Consider the following 17,629-nt stretch of genomic DNA (forward strand, 5'->3'; position numbering starts at 1 on the left):
AGCGGCCCAAGAAATAGCAAAAAAACGACCAAAAAAAAAAAAGGGTGAACAGAAAATGAGGGGACATCAGTACACAAAAAAAGCAGGATGACTCGAATAAATAAAAACATGCAACCTGTATTTAAAGCAAAGCTAAAGTTATTAAAACTGATGTTCTGAGTATGAATATGAAACAATTTATCTTCCAGATTCCAGAGCAGTTTATAAATCCATGTGAAAACCTTTATGGCAGTACCACTAGATAAATAGTGACCGTTATTTGAAGCACACGTTAAAGAAAACATAGCTAACCCTACTAGTTTAGAAACCTCATCTTGATTGAAAAGCTGGTGGAAATGGAGGGAGCTGCTCAGAAAACAAGTGGTAAAAGGCTCTTAGGCCTTGACCACCTGGCAGCACACGATCAGAGCAGGTCAGCGCCACCGTGGACGAGCTCAGAATTATGCGCTCTTGCAGGTTCCTCCGTGGAGGGTGCAGCAGCGGGCACTCGGCGCTGCGCCCACGGCCGTGACGCTCGTGCGTGGCGATGGAATCCTTTCTAGAGCATCCTTCCACAGGATGCGGATACAGAGACTGTCCCCTCTGCTCACCCAGCACTGAGGCCAGGCGGGTCGTGGACGCAGAGGTGCTGGACCCCAGCTTGGCTGAGCGTCAGAGTGCCTCCGAGGCCTCACTTCTCGCTGTGTTTTAACCTCCTTGTAGATTTGCTCCCAGGCCTGGTGTGCCTCTCAGCTTCCCATCACACTGAGCCCCCAGTTCCTTCTGTGGCTCAAGCAGCCCTTGAAATCCCTTCTTCCAGGAAGCCCCCCCTCGAGCTCCCTTTGGGTTTGGGGTGCTTACCTACTACCTTCCATTCTGAGCCACGGAAACTCTTACTGATGCCTGTCTCGCTGACGTGTTCCACCCCTGCTGAGTGCTTCCCTGATCAGGCCTGGCTGGCCCGCCTGGTCCCCAGGGCGTCACAGTCAGAGCAGGTGACGGAGGGGATGAGCAGGACCTGACACTGCTTTCCGACGATTAGACAACGTCAGGTAAACCCAACTTAAGTATCTGAGTGTCAAAACTAGACGTATGAAAAGGGACATAGCTAATGAAAACGCTGAGCTGAAGCCGCGTAAGGACAAAATGTCGAGTTACACCTCATATGAAAGACACATTCTTTATTGGCTGAAGGCTCTGAATTAGACATTTCAGATAACGAACATTCGGGACTGCAGTTTTGTAACTTAGTTCAGAGCTGTGCTACAAACGCGGTTAACATGCTTGGATGAGACAACGTTCCGTAGAGTTAACAGGCTTTAGTCAGCACATCTGCAGAGGAAACCTCCCCTTCCAGATGCTACCAAACGAACAAACCCCATAGTGACTTCTTTCAAAGGCGGACACCGCACACGCCACGCTGGGCTCGGAAGTCCCTGGTGTTAGCACAGACACTGACACCAGTGCGGTAAAGGGGATTCCGTGGCATCCGCGGAGAGATCTCAAACTCTGACTCAGTCTTCTGATGAAGTTAGTCTGGGAAGCTGACTCCATCCTCGTCCACAGAGTCCGTGCAGCGCCCGTGAAGCTGCGCAGGAGCGAAGCTCCCGCAGGGGCTGGAGGTGCGGGGGGAAGGTGTGGGCACCTGGGAGGCACGCGGCAGGCTCAGAGCGAGTCACACAGAAGCCTGGCGTCTCGAGCACTGCGAACAGAAAAACCAGGCTGCAACGTTACCTCCTGGAGGTCTGGAGCACGAAGCACCTGCCCCAAAGGGAACGCTGTGCAGACCACGCGGTTTTCTTAAAACCGACTGTTCACTTGTATGAAAGGAAGCTTTAAGCACAGCTGCAAAGGTTACGGTGACAGACATTTAAACCGAACTTTCTAAATCGCTCCTCAGTCTCCTGAGCGTCCTGGAAGCTGCTCAGGGCACGTTCGGAGCTGGCCCCCTTTCTGCTGCTTCCACCACATGGCATCTGGCTGAGAAAAAAAATCTCTCCCTCTCTATGTTTTTAAAAGGTATTTTAAAGTCACATGGGGCCCAATGTGATAAAAATGACAAAGCCAATCTGCTTGGGCATTTTAAATAAGGCATTTGGTTGGAATAAAACACATGCCACCATCTTTCTAAGCTACCAACTAAGGGAAAGAAGAGAGTGAGATTGCAAACCTGGGGGCGCGGGCAGGCACAGCAGGGGGGCACGCCTAGGTCTTCACAGCAGGCGGTGGGGCAGCCTGGAAGCAGGCCAGCTGCAGGTGCATGCTGCCTTTGACCCGGTTCAGCAGTTCTTCCAGCAGCCTGTGGGGAGACCACTGACCAGCCCAGGGCTGGGATGGGGAGGGGGGGGGGACAGCAGGACTTGCGAGGCCCCCACCCTGCCCGGAAGCTTCTCTCCTTGACCTGTGGGTTCCAGATTCCGCGGCAGAAACAGGTCCACCAAAGAGGCCCGTCAGAGGAGCACGCCCTTGCGGATGCAGGCCTGTGTTGGTATAAACTGCTCCCGCCCTCCCCAGCCCTCCCCGACACAGACTGGCACCTGCGCGTCCTGCCCGTCTGCATCCCACGTGGGACCCGGCAGCCCTGCCCCCTCCAAGTGCCCCTGGTTCACCTTTGCCCTCCCTCCACCCCAGGCAACTGCTGGTCTATTTCCCGTCCCTCTTGTTCTGCGTTTTTCTGCCTTTAACGAACACTGGTGAGATGAGCTGGAGGGTGAAAGAGGCACCAGCAGAATCAGGTCTGTTCCCACAGTCACTCCGCCTGTCTCCAGAGCCGCATCTGCAGCTACGTGGATGGTGCACAGTGACACCCACCCCTCAGGGCCTCTCACCTGGATGTCACATGGTGACACCCACACCTCCAGGCCTCCGGTTCACCTGGTTCAGATGAAGCAACCAAGGAAAGAGCCTCCCGGTAGTGGGGTCAGGGACCACATGACCCTGCCTAGCCTTGACCCCGTCCTGGCCTTTGCCGCTGAGAAGCACTAGTCTTCCGAGCCACATTCCACAGGGTAGCAGCAAGAGCATCTCAATCTTCTAGCACGTTTATGTTAATGAACCATGGAGTCAGTGAGAGAAGAGGTGGGAGGGAGGGCGGGGCTGTCCCCAGGCCAGCGAGGAGCAGGCAAGGCCGCGTCCTCCTCCCGGGCCCTGGCCACGTCCCCGCGGGACGGTCTTCCTAGCAGCCCGGCCCCATGTGTGCCCTGTGCCCGAGGGTCTGTGAGAAGGGCAGAGACAGTGCAGACGATGGGCCACGGTGGGGGCCTGCTGGCGGGGGAAGAAGCCAGGCCCCCAGTTTCTGCCGCCGCAGGTGAGGGGAGACCGGCTCTGACGACACGGGCCGGGCCTAGATTTTCGTCTGGTCGGAATTTCCTGTTACGTGAGTAGCAGAGTTTACGGTCAGGCTGAGACCAGTAACACAGCACTAGTGAATCCCAGGTAACTTCCTAGGTACAAACGCCCTCTTAACAGTCCACGTGACACAGCAGAGTGCACACTGCCAACCTGCCTGAAGGAAAACAGCCCTGGTCCTCCCTTCTCCATCAAGTACTATCTTCCTAAAACCTGAAGACAGGATTTCAAGACAGGGTTAAGGATCCGGCGTTGCCATGGCTGCGGCCCAAGTTCAATCCCTGCCCCGGGAACACCCACCTGCTGCAGGCACGGCTCAACAATTTTTAAGGTCATTGTATAGTTTAACTGAGTCAAAATACACTTTCTTATGAAAGCTTAAGTGCCTGGTACAGACACAAGAAAAGAACTAATTTGTAAATGATCACAAACCCAGGTTTCCCCTCATCCTGTCACTTGGGCGACGAGCTAACACAAGGGAGGCGTAAGCTGCCAGGTGCGTCTCTTCTGCATCCCATCCCCACGTGCGAAGGGCAGGTGCAGGTGACGAAACCCCGGGGCAGCGCGTCCGCCTGGCTCTTGGGAGCAGCAAGGGGAACTTACGTTCTCTCGGCTCCACTCGAGAGCTGGGGCAGGGCTTCCAGGGCCTGCTTGAAACTGGACCTGGAACACAGACAGCGTCATGAGGCCAGCCCCAGGGAGCCGAGCACCAGGCAAAATACAGAGCAACACACGGGCCAGGGCGGCGTGTGGGCGCAGGAGGAAAAGTGAAAGTGCAAGCGAAAGTGAGGGTTTGCAGGATCAGAAAATGCAGCAAGGACACGGAACACAACTTGAAAAGCCAAGGAGAGACTGACTCTCACACAAGGATGCTGCTTCCAGCAGGTGAAAGTAAGCGCAAACACGCTAAATTTAAAAAGGGCTTTACTTTCAAAACAAAACCGAACTATATTTTAAAACAACTGTAAAAAAGGAAGGAGACCAAGTGGCAGTAAGGACAGTCCTGTGCAAAACGACACCAAGGGGGACATTCCCAGAAGTGACAGGGCAGGGCCTGGTGAAGAGCCCACCTCGTACAATAACTGAGCAGGTCTTTAAAGGGTTTAGCTGTTGTCACATTTAAAATCTGTCCAATGGGGATATATTTGTACATATATAAAATCCATACTATGAAATCTGGTATCATTTCATGGAACACAGAAAAGGCAGAAAACACCATGTTTAGCTTTTAAAGTAGGAAGTACCAGAAGAGTTACCTGGTACCTCTTTCGACCTCGGGAGGCCTTTGTCTGGTCCTGTAGAAACACCAGCATCAGTGACCAGTATTTCTCAAACCAGGGCCGGGGTCACAGCAGCACCAGAGAGACAGCGAAGGCGGGCCCCGAACCTGGCACCAGAGGCCTCGGCCGCTCCTGGTGGGGTGGCTGCGGGGACAGGCTGCAGCTGGGGAGCCCGTCCCTGGGAGCCTGTGTGCTGCAACCCTCCTCACTCAGTGAAGAGAAGCGGGCGGCCGCTCCTCCCTTTTCACGTGGCGACCGGCACGACGCGGACACAGACACACCCGACAGGTGAGAAGGTGCCCTGGCACCAGCTCAATTCGCGGCCCCAATCCTGGCCTGGAAAGCGTCGTCTCCCTGCCACAGACCCGGCGGCCGGGCTGGAAGGGCGCAGCGCCGGCGCGGGGCAGGGCAGGGCAGCCAGGACAAGGTCAAAGGCCAGTGAGGAACCAGGCCGATGCCTCCCGGCCAGCAGGTGGGAAGACGGGCAAGAGGCCAGCCTGGTCTCGGGCTGGCCTGCTGACAGTAACCCGACGGTGGCGGCAAGTCCCCCAAAGCTGGAGACAAGGAGGAGGCGCGGCCCGGGTGATCGGGTGATCGTAAACATCTCCCTGTTTGCTCCTCGGCGGCTGAACAACACAAGCCACACTTCCCCGGCCCCGCTGCCCAAGGAGTAAACAATTTTCTGCAAGTTAGCGCTGTTTCAGTCACCAAATGATGTTTCAATGATAGGAAATCCTGACTTTCATTCAAAACAGCTAAAAATGGTCATCGAATTTCCACTACAAAATTCTGCAGAGAAACCACAAGGCTTCCTCTTCTGCCAGTATTTACAATGCCTGAACCGTCCTCCTGAGGCTGCTGTGAACAGACTGGCTCGAGTCTGATTTTCCCCTTTAGAAAATAAGTACTTGGCGCCCTGTTCCACCCTTTAGGAGACGAAGATTTACCTCCGTGAATGAGCAACATGAAATTATGTGAAACCTTTGTTCCTTCATGCTATGCGACAAAGACGCTGTCCTAGGAGTCCTTGGCTTCTGGCAGGTTAATGCTTTTTATCAACAAACGGATCAAATATAAACCATCACATCATTAAGTCAAGCCTGGCGTTGACTGTGAGCTCTGCCGGCACTGGCCAGGCTGCACGGCAGGTTCACGGAAAGGGCTCTCGGAGCGAGAGGGCAGGCAGCACCTTACCTGCTTTCGGGAGTCAGGTGAGCAGCCAGGATGTCCCTCAGGGCGCAGATTTCAAGCCTGGCCTGGGGGTGAGAAAGGGTCGCGTGAGCCCAGGGAACCCGCGTGGAGGATCGAACAGGAAGGCGGGCGAGGGCCGCCTTGTTTCACTGAAGACCGTCTCCCAGCCAAGACCGACGGCGGAGGAGGGGCCGGCAGCCCTGCCCCGAAAGGTCCAGACTGTGCAGGGCTGTGCAGCCACCCTCCGCCTCTGCCCTAAGCAGCACCTTCCCTCCGGCTGCCTCGGGCGGACCTTCCGCCCGGGCCCTTCCAGGCACGACGGTGACCTTGGGGCTGAGCTCTGCAGGGGCCACGCGGTGCCTACTGAAGTCATAGCTGGCGCCTCGCCTTTGGTTCTCCCTCTTCCTTTTAAAAACAAAACTGGACAAGTTGATCCCAAATAGACAGATAACATGGAAAAGGAACAGCATGGTTAAAACACGCAGACCTCCTGGTTTCCAAACTTACCACAAAGCTATAATAACCAAAAGAGCAGGGCACTGGCTCACAGATGGACGCGGACCAGGCCTGAGGGCCTGAAATAAACCCCGCACGTCTGACTAGCTGACTTCCAGCCTCGTGAACACACTCAGGGAGCTGAGGCCAGGTCTCCTTCTCAGACCAGAACCACCTCCCAACAGGTCCCGGCCTGGATGAAAGTGAAAGCTATAAAACACTTAGCAGCAAACAGGGGTGACTCCTGCAGGGTTGGGCTGGGCCTGCCTTCCTAGAGACGACCAGGCAGAGCGGGAGACAAAAGGGAAGACCGGCCACCAGAATCGGAACATCAACGTCGCAAAAGTGAGACGACCCCGCAGAACGAGACATCACATCACACACATGGGGACGGCCACCCAGACACAGTCGCAAAGCTTGCGGGGATGTGGAGAAAGTGGGCTCTTAGGGTTACAGCTGCCCCGACAACAGCTGGAGAGGAGACATGCGGAGCGAGCACGGGTCCAGGTATGGGCCCCGGAGAGGGGGACGTCTGGCCACAGGAAGCCTGGGCACCAGGGTTCACAGCCCCGTCCCTCACCTCAGCCCGAAAGCGTCAACGCAAGTGTCCACCAAACGATGAAATGACAAATGAAATGTGGCCTATCCACACAACGGACTGTCACTCAGCCAGAAAAAGGCATGACACAGACGACGACACGCACAAACCTTGCAAACGTTATGCTCGGGGAAGCAGCCGGTCATAAGAAGCCATTTTCTATGATTCCACTTACATGAAATTTTCAGATTAGGCAAAGCACAGAGACAGAGCAGACAGGCAGGTGCTTGCCAGGGGCTGGGGTGGGGGCTAGGAGGGAGTGGACAGTGACCACAGGCTTTCTAGAACCAATGTGGTGATGGGCTGACTGCACAACTCTGTGAACAGAGCAGGGAAAAAAAAAAAATCACTGAATTGTGAACTTTTTTGCCTTGTAGACACACTGCATGGTATACGGTTCATAGTGTATGAATCTTATCTGTGTGAAACTTAAGAAAAAGCAAGCTAACCTAAGCTTACACTTCCTGGCAAGGCTGAGAGGTGACCTGCCACAGCTCGGGATCCTTTGAGCGTCAGGGGCCTCTGATGGCCCCCGCCCCCCACCCCCCCAGAACACAGTGCACTCCTGGGCCTGGGAAGGAACGGCCCTCACCTCCACGAGGGCACGAAACACAAACAACCATGAAAGACATGGCCAGTTGTCCAATTAACCAGTTGAGATAAAAGGTGACTTACCTCAGAGACAAACTTTCAGTTTGGAAAGCAATTGTTTGGTTTCATTTTTCAGCACTGAAAAATAGTCTGTAACTAGAAAGCATACACCCAGAACAATGCGTCCCTACTGCTTATATTCGAGCATAGATAAATAAATACAGACCCACAGGGAAAAGGCCAAAGAGAAAACCTAAGGTAGAACTTCCAGCGGAATACTTCAGGAGAAGGGTTAAATCACTGGAAAACGAATCTTTACCAGAAACGTTATTCAAAGTGATGGTGCTTCAATTGACCTTGAATGGTGCCAATTACAAAAGCTGCGACACTCGAGTCTGTGCCCCTTCCGGCCAGGGCCTGAAGCCGGCGTGGGGCCCCCGTGCCAGTCCTCTCAGAGTCACCTGCTTAGAAGGGAGTGGCACACAGGCGTCCCCAGCGGTGGCGGAGAACTCTTTCAGAACGAACTGCCAGCCCGTCTCCCGGCGGCAGCAGGCACCGGGCCGAGCCTGCAGCTGATCCCGGGCCCTCTTCCTGCGGCTGAGCGGGAGCAGCCTCTGCTGCGAGTCCGAGGCCACCCGGGCCGGCGGGGCTGCTCTGACCGCCTCTCAGTTACTCGGCCCCCTCGCGACTCCCGGTTCTGATCTCCTTCGGCAGCACCACGGGGACCGGCAGGAAGTTCCGGTTAGGGACCCCTCACCAGCTCTCCAGGGGCACACCTGCGCCTGCTCCCTCCCACCCGCGGCGTTTCGGCAGAAGCTTCACACGCAGGACTCGGGGGAGCCTGGCGGCAGCGCTTGGGTTTGCAGTCTCAGCTTTCCCGTCCCGCTGCCCGTGAGGGGCGTCGCCACCATGTGGTCTTCACGTCTCGCGGCTCCGGTGACGTGGACCTTCCTTCCCGGGCTCACGGGAACCAAACCACGTGGATGCTGGGCTTCCGCCCATGTCCCAAGGCCCCTAGGAGCCTGTTGGTTTCTCCCAGTCGCTCTTGCTGTTCTGGGCGCTGGAGTCACTGCCGGGGCCTACACACTCTCTGACTTCACCTTCCGTCCTCTCTCTTCTGCTGTCGCTCCGTCAGGCAGATTTAAGACACGGATGTGCCTCCCCGTTCTATTCCAGAACTTCTGTCAGGTCCTCTGCGGGTTCCTGCTGTTCTGCTGAGCTTCCCCGCTGTCCACGCATCAGGAGCACAGTCCCCTTGACACCGCTGGACGCGGCTGCTTCCCAGGCCTTGTCTGGATGCTACCAGCTGAGTCATCTCGAGGCTGGGCTCAGTGGACTGTCTTTTCTATTGGGAATGGGCCATGTTTTCCGGCTTTGTTTTGCTTGTGGACTGCACCCTGGACACGGTGAATGTTATGTTGAGAAGGCTCTGGATGCCGTCATGTGTCTCTGAGGAGTGCTGACTGCTTCACTTAGCAAGCAATGAACTCATCTGGACTCAAGCTGAAAACCCCTGGCACTTGGGCAGCATCTCAGTTCCGACCAAGTGGACATTCTGGGGAGACACAGAATCTGTGACCAGCGTTCTCTCTGCTCCCTTGCCTTCCTGTAGCTATGGCTGCCCCGAGCCTATCCTTCTAAGCTGAGAGACAGCAGGCCCGGGGTGGCGGGAGGGAGGGGCGCACGGGGCCTGCATTCAGGCCATGACAGCCGCAGAACGCGAGGAATTCATCCAAGCGCCATCTCTTCCAGAGACACCCGCGAACATCCACTCTCCAGAGTCTTCAGGGTTTTGTTCTTACACTTTCTACTTTTATTATTATTCAGGATGAGAGTTGTCATCTGCAGAGGCTGGCCTGATAGTAGGTCCTCCGCTCTGAACCGGAAGCACAACTTCTAGTGCTTTTAAAAAAAACCCTCTCCCAGCGCCCTAGGTCACGGGAGCCCACAGGTGGGAGGTCCCTCTCCCACTCGCCTGCACGCCTTGGCTCCCCCCAAGTGCTTATGCACAGACCATGAACCATCTGGTTTGGGAGCTCCCTGGTGGCCTAGTGCTGAGGACGTGGCACGTTCCCGGCTGCAGCCCAGGTTCAAACCCTGGTCTGGGAACCAAGATCCCACATCAAGCTGCTGCATATTGCAGCAAAAAAAAAAAAAAAAAGAGAATAAATCTGACTTACAGAAGTTATGTTTGCATTGTAATTATGTAATTTAAATAAATACAACATAAATAAATAGCGTATCAGTAGAAAGAGATAGTTATTGGTCATTTCTATGCACCGATGCTTCAGAAATTCCAATGTAGTGAAGACAACTGTAAAAGAAAATCTCAGAACTTCAGGAGGAATCTGCATTCAATTTCACAAGCGTCACTAAGGTCTCGCTCTGCACTAGGAGGACAAGAACTGTGGGACTGTCACCACGGTGGATACAGCCCACCCGAGAAACGATGTGGGTCTCCGGCCAGAAGACCCACCAACAAGCACAAACCCTGGCTGTGCCTTCCAAGACTGACGACCGAAACACAGCCCCGGGCTTTCGGCAACGGGGTCATCAGCACAGAGCGGGGGGCCGGGTACCTGCAGCGCTCCGTTTCTGCTGAAGGACGAGACGCACTGCATCAGCCGACTCAGCTCCTCAGAAACCGCCTCCACCACCCTGGACAGCACGCGAGGCACCAGGCCTTTGCAGACAGCGAACACCTGCGGGAAGGGTCGGCACAAGGAGGGAGGCGTCACGGGGCGTTCCTGGACTTGACTGCGTTAGAAGAAAGCGATGCTGCAAACAAAGCCACTCACAGGTCTGCTCGGCCGTGTCTCTACAGGGTCAGAATTAGGAACGAAAGGAAGATAGGGGCTTACACCCAAGCGGCATTAACTGATTCCGGACAGAAACAACCCTCTTAGACACACTGGCAAGTGTGACTTTGAAAGGTGTCGTTGGTGGGGACACACTGAAAGAGTTTCAGAGATTTCTTTTTCCTCTTTCCCTTTTCACAGGAAGAAATACGATTTCTAAAGAGGACAACATAGAAATAAAAATATACTGGGTCACACTCTCCTTCGATCAAAGCAGATGCTACTTCAGCCTGGGGACACTCTTCCGCATGGGACAACAAAGTTCCCAACTTCACTAACTGTTGAATTAAATGTTTCCTTTCATTTAACATATAAACATTATTTTTAAGCTTTGAATTGTGGTATTTTCAAACTAGGAGTTACTATATTTAGACATTTACGGAAACATATTACTATATTGATTTGTAAGTTAACTTTCTTTTTAGCTTTTCTATTTTTCAGGCTGAGTCGCCAGGATCAAACCTCTGGGTCACCCCAAACACAACCTGAGTGCTCAAGAAAATTTGGGGACCATGCAGGAACAGCAAAGAGTAACCTCTACTTTCAGTCACTGGGACATATTAAAAAGGGACTTGCAGAAGTTCCTGTCATGGCTCAGTGGTTAACGAATCCAACTAGGAACCATGAGGTTGCGGGTTCGACCCCTGGCCTTGCTCAGTGGGTTGAGGACCCGGTGTTGCCGTGAGCTGTGGTGTAGGTCGTAGACGTGGCTCGGATCCCATGTTGCTGTGGCTCTGGCGCAGGCTGGCAGCTACAGCTCCGATTAGACCCCCAGCCTGGGAACCTCCATATCCCACGGGAGCGGCCTAAGAAATGGCAAAAAAAGACAAAAAAAAAAAAAAAAAAAAAAAGGGACCTGCAAAGCCTCATACTTAAACAACGCCATGGTTATCGGCGATGGCCCTTCAGCAGAGCTGCGTCTGTCGGAACCACCGTCTCCCTACCAGGCCACATGCTGCAGCTCCTCTGACAGCGCCTGCCCGTCCCCTGCAGAAATGGTTTTTTTTTTTGTTTTTTTTTTTTTGTCTTTTGTCTTTTTGTTGTTGTTGTTGCTATTTCTTGGGCCGCTCCCGCGGCATATGGAGGTTCCCAGGCTAGGGGTCGAATCGGAGCTGTAGCCACCGGCCTACGCCAGAGCCACAGCAACGCGGGATCCGAGCCGCGTCTGCAACCTACACCACAGCTCACGGCAACGCCGGATCGTTAACCCACTGAGCAAGGGCAGGGACCGAACCTGCTACCTCATGGTTCCTAGTCGGATTCGTTAACCACTGCGCCACGACGGGAACTCCGAGAAATGTTTTTACTGACGGATGATTTAACGTCACGCTCTAACTTTAGTGGAAGCCGGCCTCACAAAAATCACTTTTCTGTGTCTTTGATAAAATCGCAGTTGAAAATACGTCACATCATAAAAGTGTATGTGAGACATTCCTGCTGGAATTAAATCATCTGAAAACTTTATTTTCTGGAGAAATGCACGTGCTGCGCCTCCCGAAGAATGAAGAGCATACTCCCTCCTCCTCCTGCTCCAGCTGCTTCAGAGCCAGATCAGGAAGCGGGAGCTCTCCCCCTCCTCCTCTGTGCTCTGTCTTGGCTTCCTCGCCGTGTCTTTCCAGCTCACCCTGGGAACCGGCCGTGGGGACAGGAGCCTGGCAGAAACCAATAGTCCTGATGCACCCGCCCCACTGTGGACCCTCGGAAGGCTCTCGGGCAGTGGCCACTGGAACAGAATCTTCCACCAACAACTTCTTTGCAGGGCCCAGGTCATCTGGTGCACAGCAGCCCACGGGCGGAGCCGACCCAGAGGCCCACGACTGTGGAACTGCCAAGGCAGTCACAGGGGCCACCAGGGACGCTAACGCAAAGCTGGATGACCGTGCTGCATGAGAGGGCAGGCGGGGTGTGACTGGCAGGCAGTGCCGACGTCCACGGGCACCGAACGAAAGGGTGCCAGCACTGCTTCCTCACACCTGTCGCCCCCTGCCCGTCTAACACGCCGTGCGGCCGCGTGAGCATGACTCGTGGCTTAGGGCTGCTTCAAAAGTGGGCGACGGACTTTCGCAGTCAGAGAAAAGCGTCCTTCCAATCTCCCTTCTCTTTACCTTTCAAATGTTAACATGTTTAGTTTTAACTACGAGGAAAAGCATACCCGACTTGAGACAGAGACTCATGGTTCAAGTGCACACGAGCGTGCACGGAGAGCAGAGTCCCGTCTCATTTACACACCCAGGTACATTCTGACGGGCAAAGGGCCACCCAACACCCGACGACCCCGCCTCGCCTTCTGTTCTCCAGTCACCCACCTCTCGGGAGCAGCGGGCGACGACGGCTTACCTCCGCATGCACGGCAATGATGCTCACCAGCGCTTCTTTTAGGTAGTTTCTGACACCTGCAAGCAGACGGGGGCGAGAAAGGCATTTAGTGGGGACCCCCTGCTGCTGCCTTCGCCTGAGAGCTTCCAGGAGAGACGCGGGCGTTCCTTCCAAGAACCAACCCAAAGGCCGTGTTGGCGCAGGTAGAAAACGGTTAAATTAGGAGTTTTCTTTCCCTGTTTTCCACTCCTGTCACGGCTGATCAGTCTGCTTCAAAGCACAATTTAAAACTACCCTCCATTTCTTCACACACACAGGCACACACACAAACCAGAGGTCCGGGGAGGGTACTGACCAAAGCTTACAAAATGTCTACTATAGCGTCTTACTTCCAAAGGGAAAAGTCAAATTCTAGTGCAAACTTCTGAAAAAACCACCTGCTTCTGCCAAGCAAGTTAGAGATGACAAGCCCATGACTTCAGGAGGGCAGGGCCCAAGGCGCCCCCTGGGGTGGGCACACACGACGGCAGGGCGCCGGCCTGAGGGCCGGTGGCATGGGCCCCGAGCCCGGCACATCCCTGGGAGCCGTGACTTTGGCTTCCTCCGCTTCAAGGGGTGTGGAGGGCACCTCCTGGCAGCTGCAGCGAGGCTGTCCTGCCACGGGGCCCCCAGAGCTGTAAGAAGGGAAAATTCCGCCGGGGCTTCTCCCAGCGTGTCAGCCGTGCGCCGCGCTGGGTAGGGACGTGCACTGTCTCTCTTCCAAGGAGCCCAGCTCACAAACATTTCTTTGGGATACAAAGGCTCAGGGGCTGTTAATTCTATTTTGCTGAGGGAGTAAATGAGAAAACCTATGGCTACAAGGCCAGAGTCTCATCTGGGAGGAAGGGGAGAGTCATTCTCAGCGAAGGTGAAGTTCGCGACCTGCGCTGACGGCCAGGAAGGCTGCTCCCCAGGGCCTGGGGGTGGCTGGGGGGCATGGCCTCTGCACTCAGCTCTCCTTTTTAAATGGCACCCGTGCGGACGGCTGCTGTTCTCGGGCGCACAGGACACATGCAGCTGCTGGAAAGAGGCCCGTGCTGGGCGCACGAGGCTCTAAGGACCCAGCAGAGGGGCTCCGAAGGCCTCTGTCTCCATGGAACTCAGGAGCAGCGCCGGGAAGCTGGGTCCAGCAGCATGGCTGGACCTGGGAGGCCAGCTGTGGACTCAAGTCCCTCAAGGGGACTGTGCAGAGTGAGGCCAGGGGAGGGTGGTGAAGGTCAGGGCGCCGGGCCGAGGCCTGAGGCTGGACAGCTCGCGGACATGCAGCACCCAAGATCCATCCCTGTGGCCTCGCTGCCTCCCTCCAAGGAGAGCCAGGCCGGTGTCACTGGCCTGAGCCTCATGGGGCCACACCCGCACTTCCGGGTGTCTGACACCTGAGGCGGGTTTTCCTCGTTTTTGGCTTTAACACGTCGCCCCTAATCTGTGGCAGGACGGAGGCGCCTTCAGACCCGCAGCCCGAGAAGCCTGCCACAGCGGAGCTTCTCCTCGCGGCACGGATGGCGAATGAGCTGGCGGCAGGAACGCCAGGACACACGGCCCCGGGAAGGCCTGGGATGAGCTGCTGGCACGTCCTATCATCAGGTCGAGGCCTCGGGGGGCAGGCAGGAGGCAGCCAAGGATGCCACTGCAGTCAAGTGTCCGGGGCGGGCGCAGAATTTGGTTTCGGTGACTATTTGCAAAGGCTCCGTGACTGTGACAAAGGGACCACTCTCAGTTAATCTCAGTGACATGTTCTCTCTCCGCCAGGATCAACACTGAGGACGACTTTCAAGTTCATGGAGGTGACAGAAAGGACACTCGGTGTGCGGTCAGAGGACCCGGGATCTAAGTTCTGGCTCATGGACACACAAGAGGGGCAGCCGGAAGACAAATCAGTCCACCTGTTAGACCCCACCTACTGCGCACAGTGTCGGGACGACAACCCCTGCTCTGTCGGCCAAGCTTTTCACAGGAACGCTGTGTGTCTACCCCCTTCCTCTCCTCACACCCGCAGGTGCCTCTCGGTGCTGGGCGCTGCTGGGGGTGCTGACAAAAGGGGGTCCTGCCCTAAAGGAGCCCCTTGGGGTCAGGATTCCGGTCCACGTATTTCAGGGGCCATTTCTTAAGTAAAGACATAAATAAAAAGGTCAAAGGCATGGCGACTTGAAAAAAAGACACCAACTTCTCCTCCTGAAACACACAGTGCAGAAGTCTGGGCCACATATCTAATTGCACCTGCCACCCCGCTACCCCTGCAGGTGTGCTCTCCCGAGCAGCCCCAGTGACCTGCGAAAGGCCAGTGTGCATGTGAGGCCAGGCATAGGGACCGCCCACAGGCGGAGTGCTCTGGGAGCCGGAAGGGAGCGGAAGTCCAGTGGGACTCTCTGGTCACACCTGGCACTGGTTTGGGGAAGAATGGTGGATGTCACAGGCTGTGATGGCAGGACGCCCCGGTGCCCAGGTCACATCTACGCCACAGCCTAAGTGAACGAGCGGGGTAGGCGAGAGCCACAGGCAGAAGCAGGGGCACCCTGCAGATCCTCAGCTACTGGTATCAAGTCTTCCTGAGTGAGCTCCTGTGCGGACCTGACTGCAGCCTGCCAGCCTATGAACCAGAGACAGTGCTCATTAAACCAGCACCCCCGGGAGGACAGCAGGTGGCCAGTGAGTGGGGCCTCTCCCTGTGTGTCCAGGGGCTGCACTCAGGCCCCTCCCGTCCTGGTGGCCGGCCGTTGCTTCGTCCACCCCACCTCCCTGCCAGGCTGTCAGCTCCACAAGCACAGGGCTCAGCCCCAGGTACCTCCTCTCTGCAGCCTCGGACCCGCCACACGGCTGGACTGGAGCAGATACTCAGAATATGTATGAATAAGAAGTAGGAAGGCAGAGGTCATGTAAGTTGTGCTCAATTCTAAGCTCCTAGGACTGAGCCCTCTTAGACAGACTGAAAAGTGAATGCCTGCGTGACACGGCCACGTGAGAAGCTGCGTGTACGCAGGTTCCAAAGGATCCGCTCCAGAGCCTGCAGACACCCCGCCAAAGCGCTGCTCGCTTCGCACAGGACGTAAGAAAACCAAGATGGTCCTTTTTTCAGGATTCGCTTGAAAACTACAACTGGAATAAAGAAAGCATATGGCAGAACAGAACCCCGCCGAGGTGAAACAGACCCTTGTCCAAATACGATTTTTTCCAGCTCATCCTTAAGCGAAGAGCTGGCTCTGAATAACCGAACATGAAACTGGAAGGCTCACCACGCTGGCCGCGGGGCAGCCGCTCGCTCGTTAGAAATGTGTGAACCGTATGCGGGCCGGCCCTGGTTTCGGCTCCGACGGCGGCCGGATGACTTTCTGGGACCGGGGGAGGGGCCGGCTGTGGAAGCACCTGCACAGCGGAGGAAGGCAAGGGGAGAGAGGCCACTTCACGGTGACGCAGAAGCGAGTGCTGTTCACAAAGGCTGCTCGGCTGAGCCCCCACGACTTTCCACGGTGTCCCCGCAGGAACGGGAGCAGCTCTCAGGCCCTTACAACAATATCGTTCCCTCGACTCCGAATATGAAATCAGAATGTGCCATGAGGAGTTCCCGTTGTGGCGCAGTGGTTAACGAAACCGACTAGGAATCATGAGGTTGCGGGTTTGGTCCCTGCCCTTGCTCAGTTGGTTAACGATCCGGCGTTGCCGTGAGCTATGGTGTGTAGGTCGTAGAAGCGGCTCGGATCCTGCGTTGCTGTGGCTCTGGCGTAGGCTGGTGGCTACAGCTCCAATTCGACCCCTAGCCTGGGAACCTCCATATGCCGCGGGAGCGGCCCAAGAAATGGCAAAAAAAAAAAAAAAAAGACCAAAAAAAAAAAAAAGAATGTGTCATGAAATTTGACCAAAAAAGTGTCCCCACCCACACAGCGTCAGCCCCGACTGTCACTGAGCAGTTGGCCCAGTGGCCTCGGGGGAAATTCCCCACCGAGAGAAGAGCCCGGCTCTTCTGGGCAGGAGCCCGGGGCCCTCGCAGGGTGGGCTTCTCGTAAGGGGCCCCAATGAACAGCTTCGCCAACAACCAAGGCCTCGTTTTTCAGACATCAACGTGGAAAAGAAGCCTCTTTTCTTGCCGCGTTTGTCGGCGGTTTCCTGATTTGATCAGGCAGGGAACAACTGCAGGTCTTTGCCGAGTGCCTGCTGCTCCTGCGCCCAGATGCCACGCCACGTGCCGGGGGCAGGCAGTGGCCGTGAGAACCAGCCCCCTCCCAGAGCTTCCACACCGGTGCGGACACACCCGGGGTGAGGAAAACACGGGCAGCTGGCACGGGGGGCTGGGGGGGGGGGGCGCCCATCACCTCCCACAGCCCCCAAGTCAGCGAGGGCCTGGACGTGAATCCCAGCTGGAAATCCGCTGTTCACCGACCCGTCAGGTTTTCCTGGAAGTACGGGGAAAGGCCTATTCAACTGAGAAGTATTACACAGGCAGACCTGAGTCTTCCTGTAATTAAGACTTGGGACAAATGGCTAGGCAGCCCCTCTAGAGAATGTCCACATTAAAGAACAGAACAGAGAACACTTTGAATTGGTCGAGGCTTTATTCTTAATTTACTTAGAAAAGAATTAAATGCTCACTGAAGAGAATTACAACAGAAGCCTAAGTTTTCCTAATAACAAAAGAAAATCCAGTAAGCTTCCCCTTTATCTCCTCCCTAGTCTGGTGTGTTTTCTTCCAGATCTTTTCCTGTGAATAGAAATATGCTCCTAAAAACTGTGATGACACTACACATTCTTTTCTTGAAACCTGTCTGCTCCCCTCCAGAGTGCATCCCAAACACTTGCCGATACTGACCTAGAAGCACTTAGAACTTGCAATGGCTGCCTAGTATTCTGGAATGGATGTATCATAACCGGTCCTCCTACTTATTCTCATTTACTCATTTTATTATTCATTTCCTTCTATTTATTTGGAACTTATTCTCCTGCTG

General features: G+C 55.1%; 1 protein-coding gene across 14 annotated transcripts in view; it reads right to left on the reverse strand.

Moving 5' to 3' along the window:
• Window positions 1,144-17,629, reverse strand: part of EXOC2 (exocyst complex component 2) — a 146,392-nt gene continuing 129,906 nt past the window's right edge. For 6 of the 14 annotated variants that reach the window (XM_013988934.2, XM_013988935.2, XM_013988936.2 and 3 more), the window contains 7 exons: window positions 12,678-12,733; window positions 10,062-10,184; window positions 5,802-5,863; window positions 4,584-4,622; window positions 3,931-3,990; window positions 2,150-2,278; window positions 1,144-1,681 (listed from right to left, as the gene is read on the reverse strand). In XM_013988934.2, the coding sequence (XP_013844388.1) occupies window positions 2,185-2,278; window positions 3,931-3,990; window positions 4,584-4,622; window positions 5,802-5,863; window positions 10,062-10,184; window positions 12,678-12,733 (434 nt within the window). In that variant the 3' untranslated portion in view covers window positions 1,144-1,681; window positions 2,150-2,184. Of the gene's footprint in view, window positions 1,682-2,149; window positions 2,279-3,930; window positions 3,991-4,583; window positions 4,623-5,801; window positions 5,864-10,061; window positions 10,185-11,614; window positions 12,446-12,677; window positions 12,734-17,629 lie in introns of those variants that run through there. The other 8 variants (XM_003128146.5, XM_021100094.1, XM_021100105.1 and 5 more) reach the window with 2 other exon arrangements.

Source organism: Sus scrofa, chromosome 7 (assembly GCF_000003025.6).
Source record: "Sus scrofa isolate TJ Tabasco breed Duroc chromosome 7, Sscrofa11.1, whole genome shotgun sequence".
NCBI lineage: Eukaryota > Metazoa > Chordata > Mammalia > Artiodactyla > Suidae > Sus > Sus scrofa.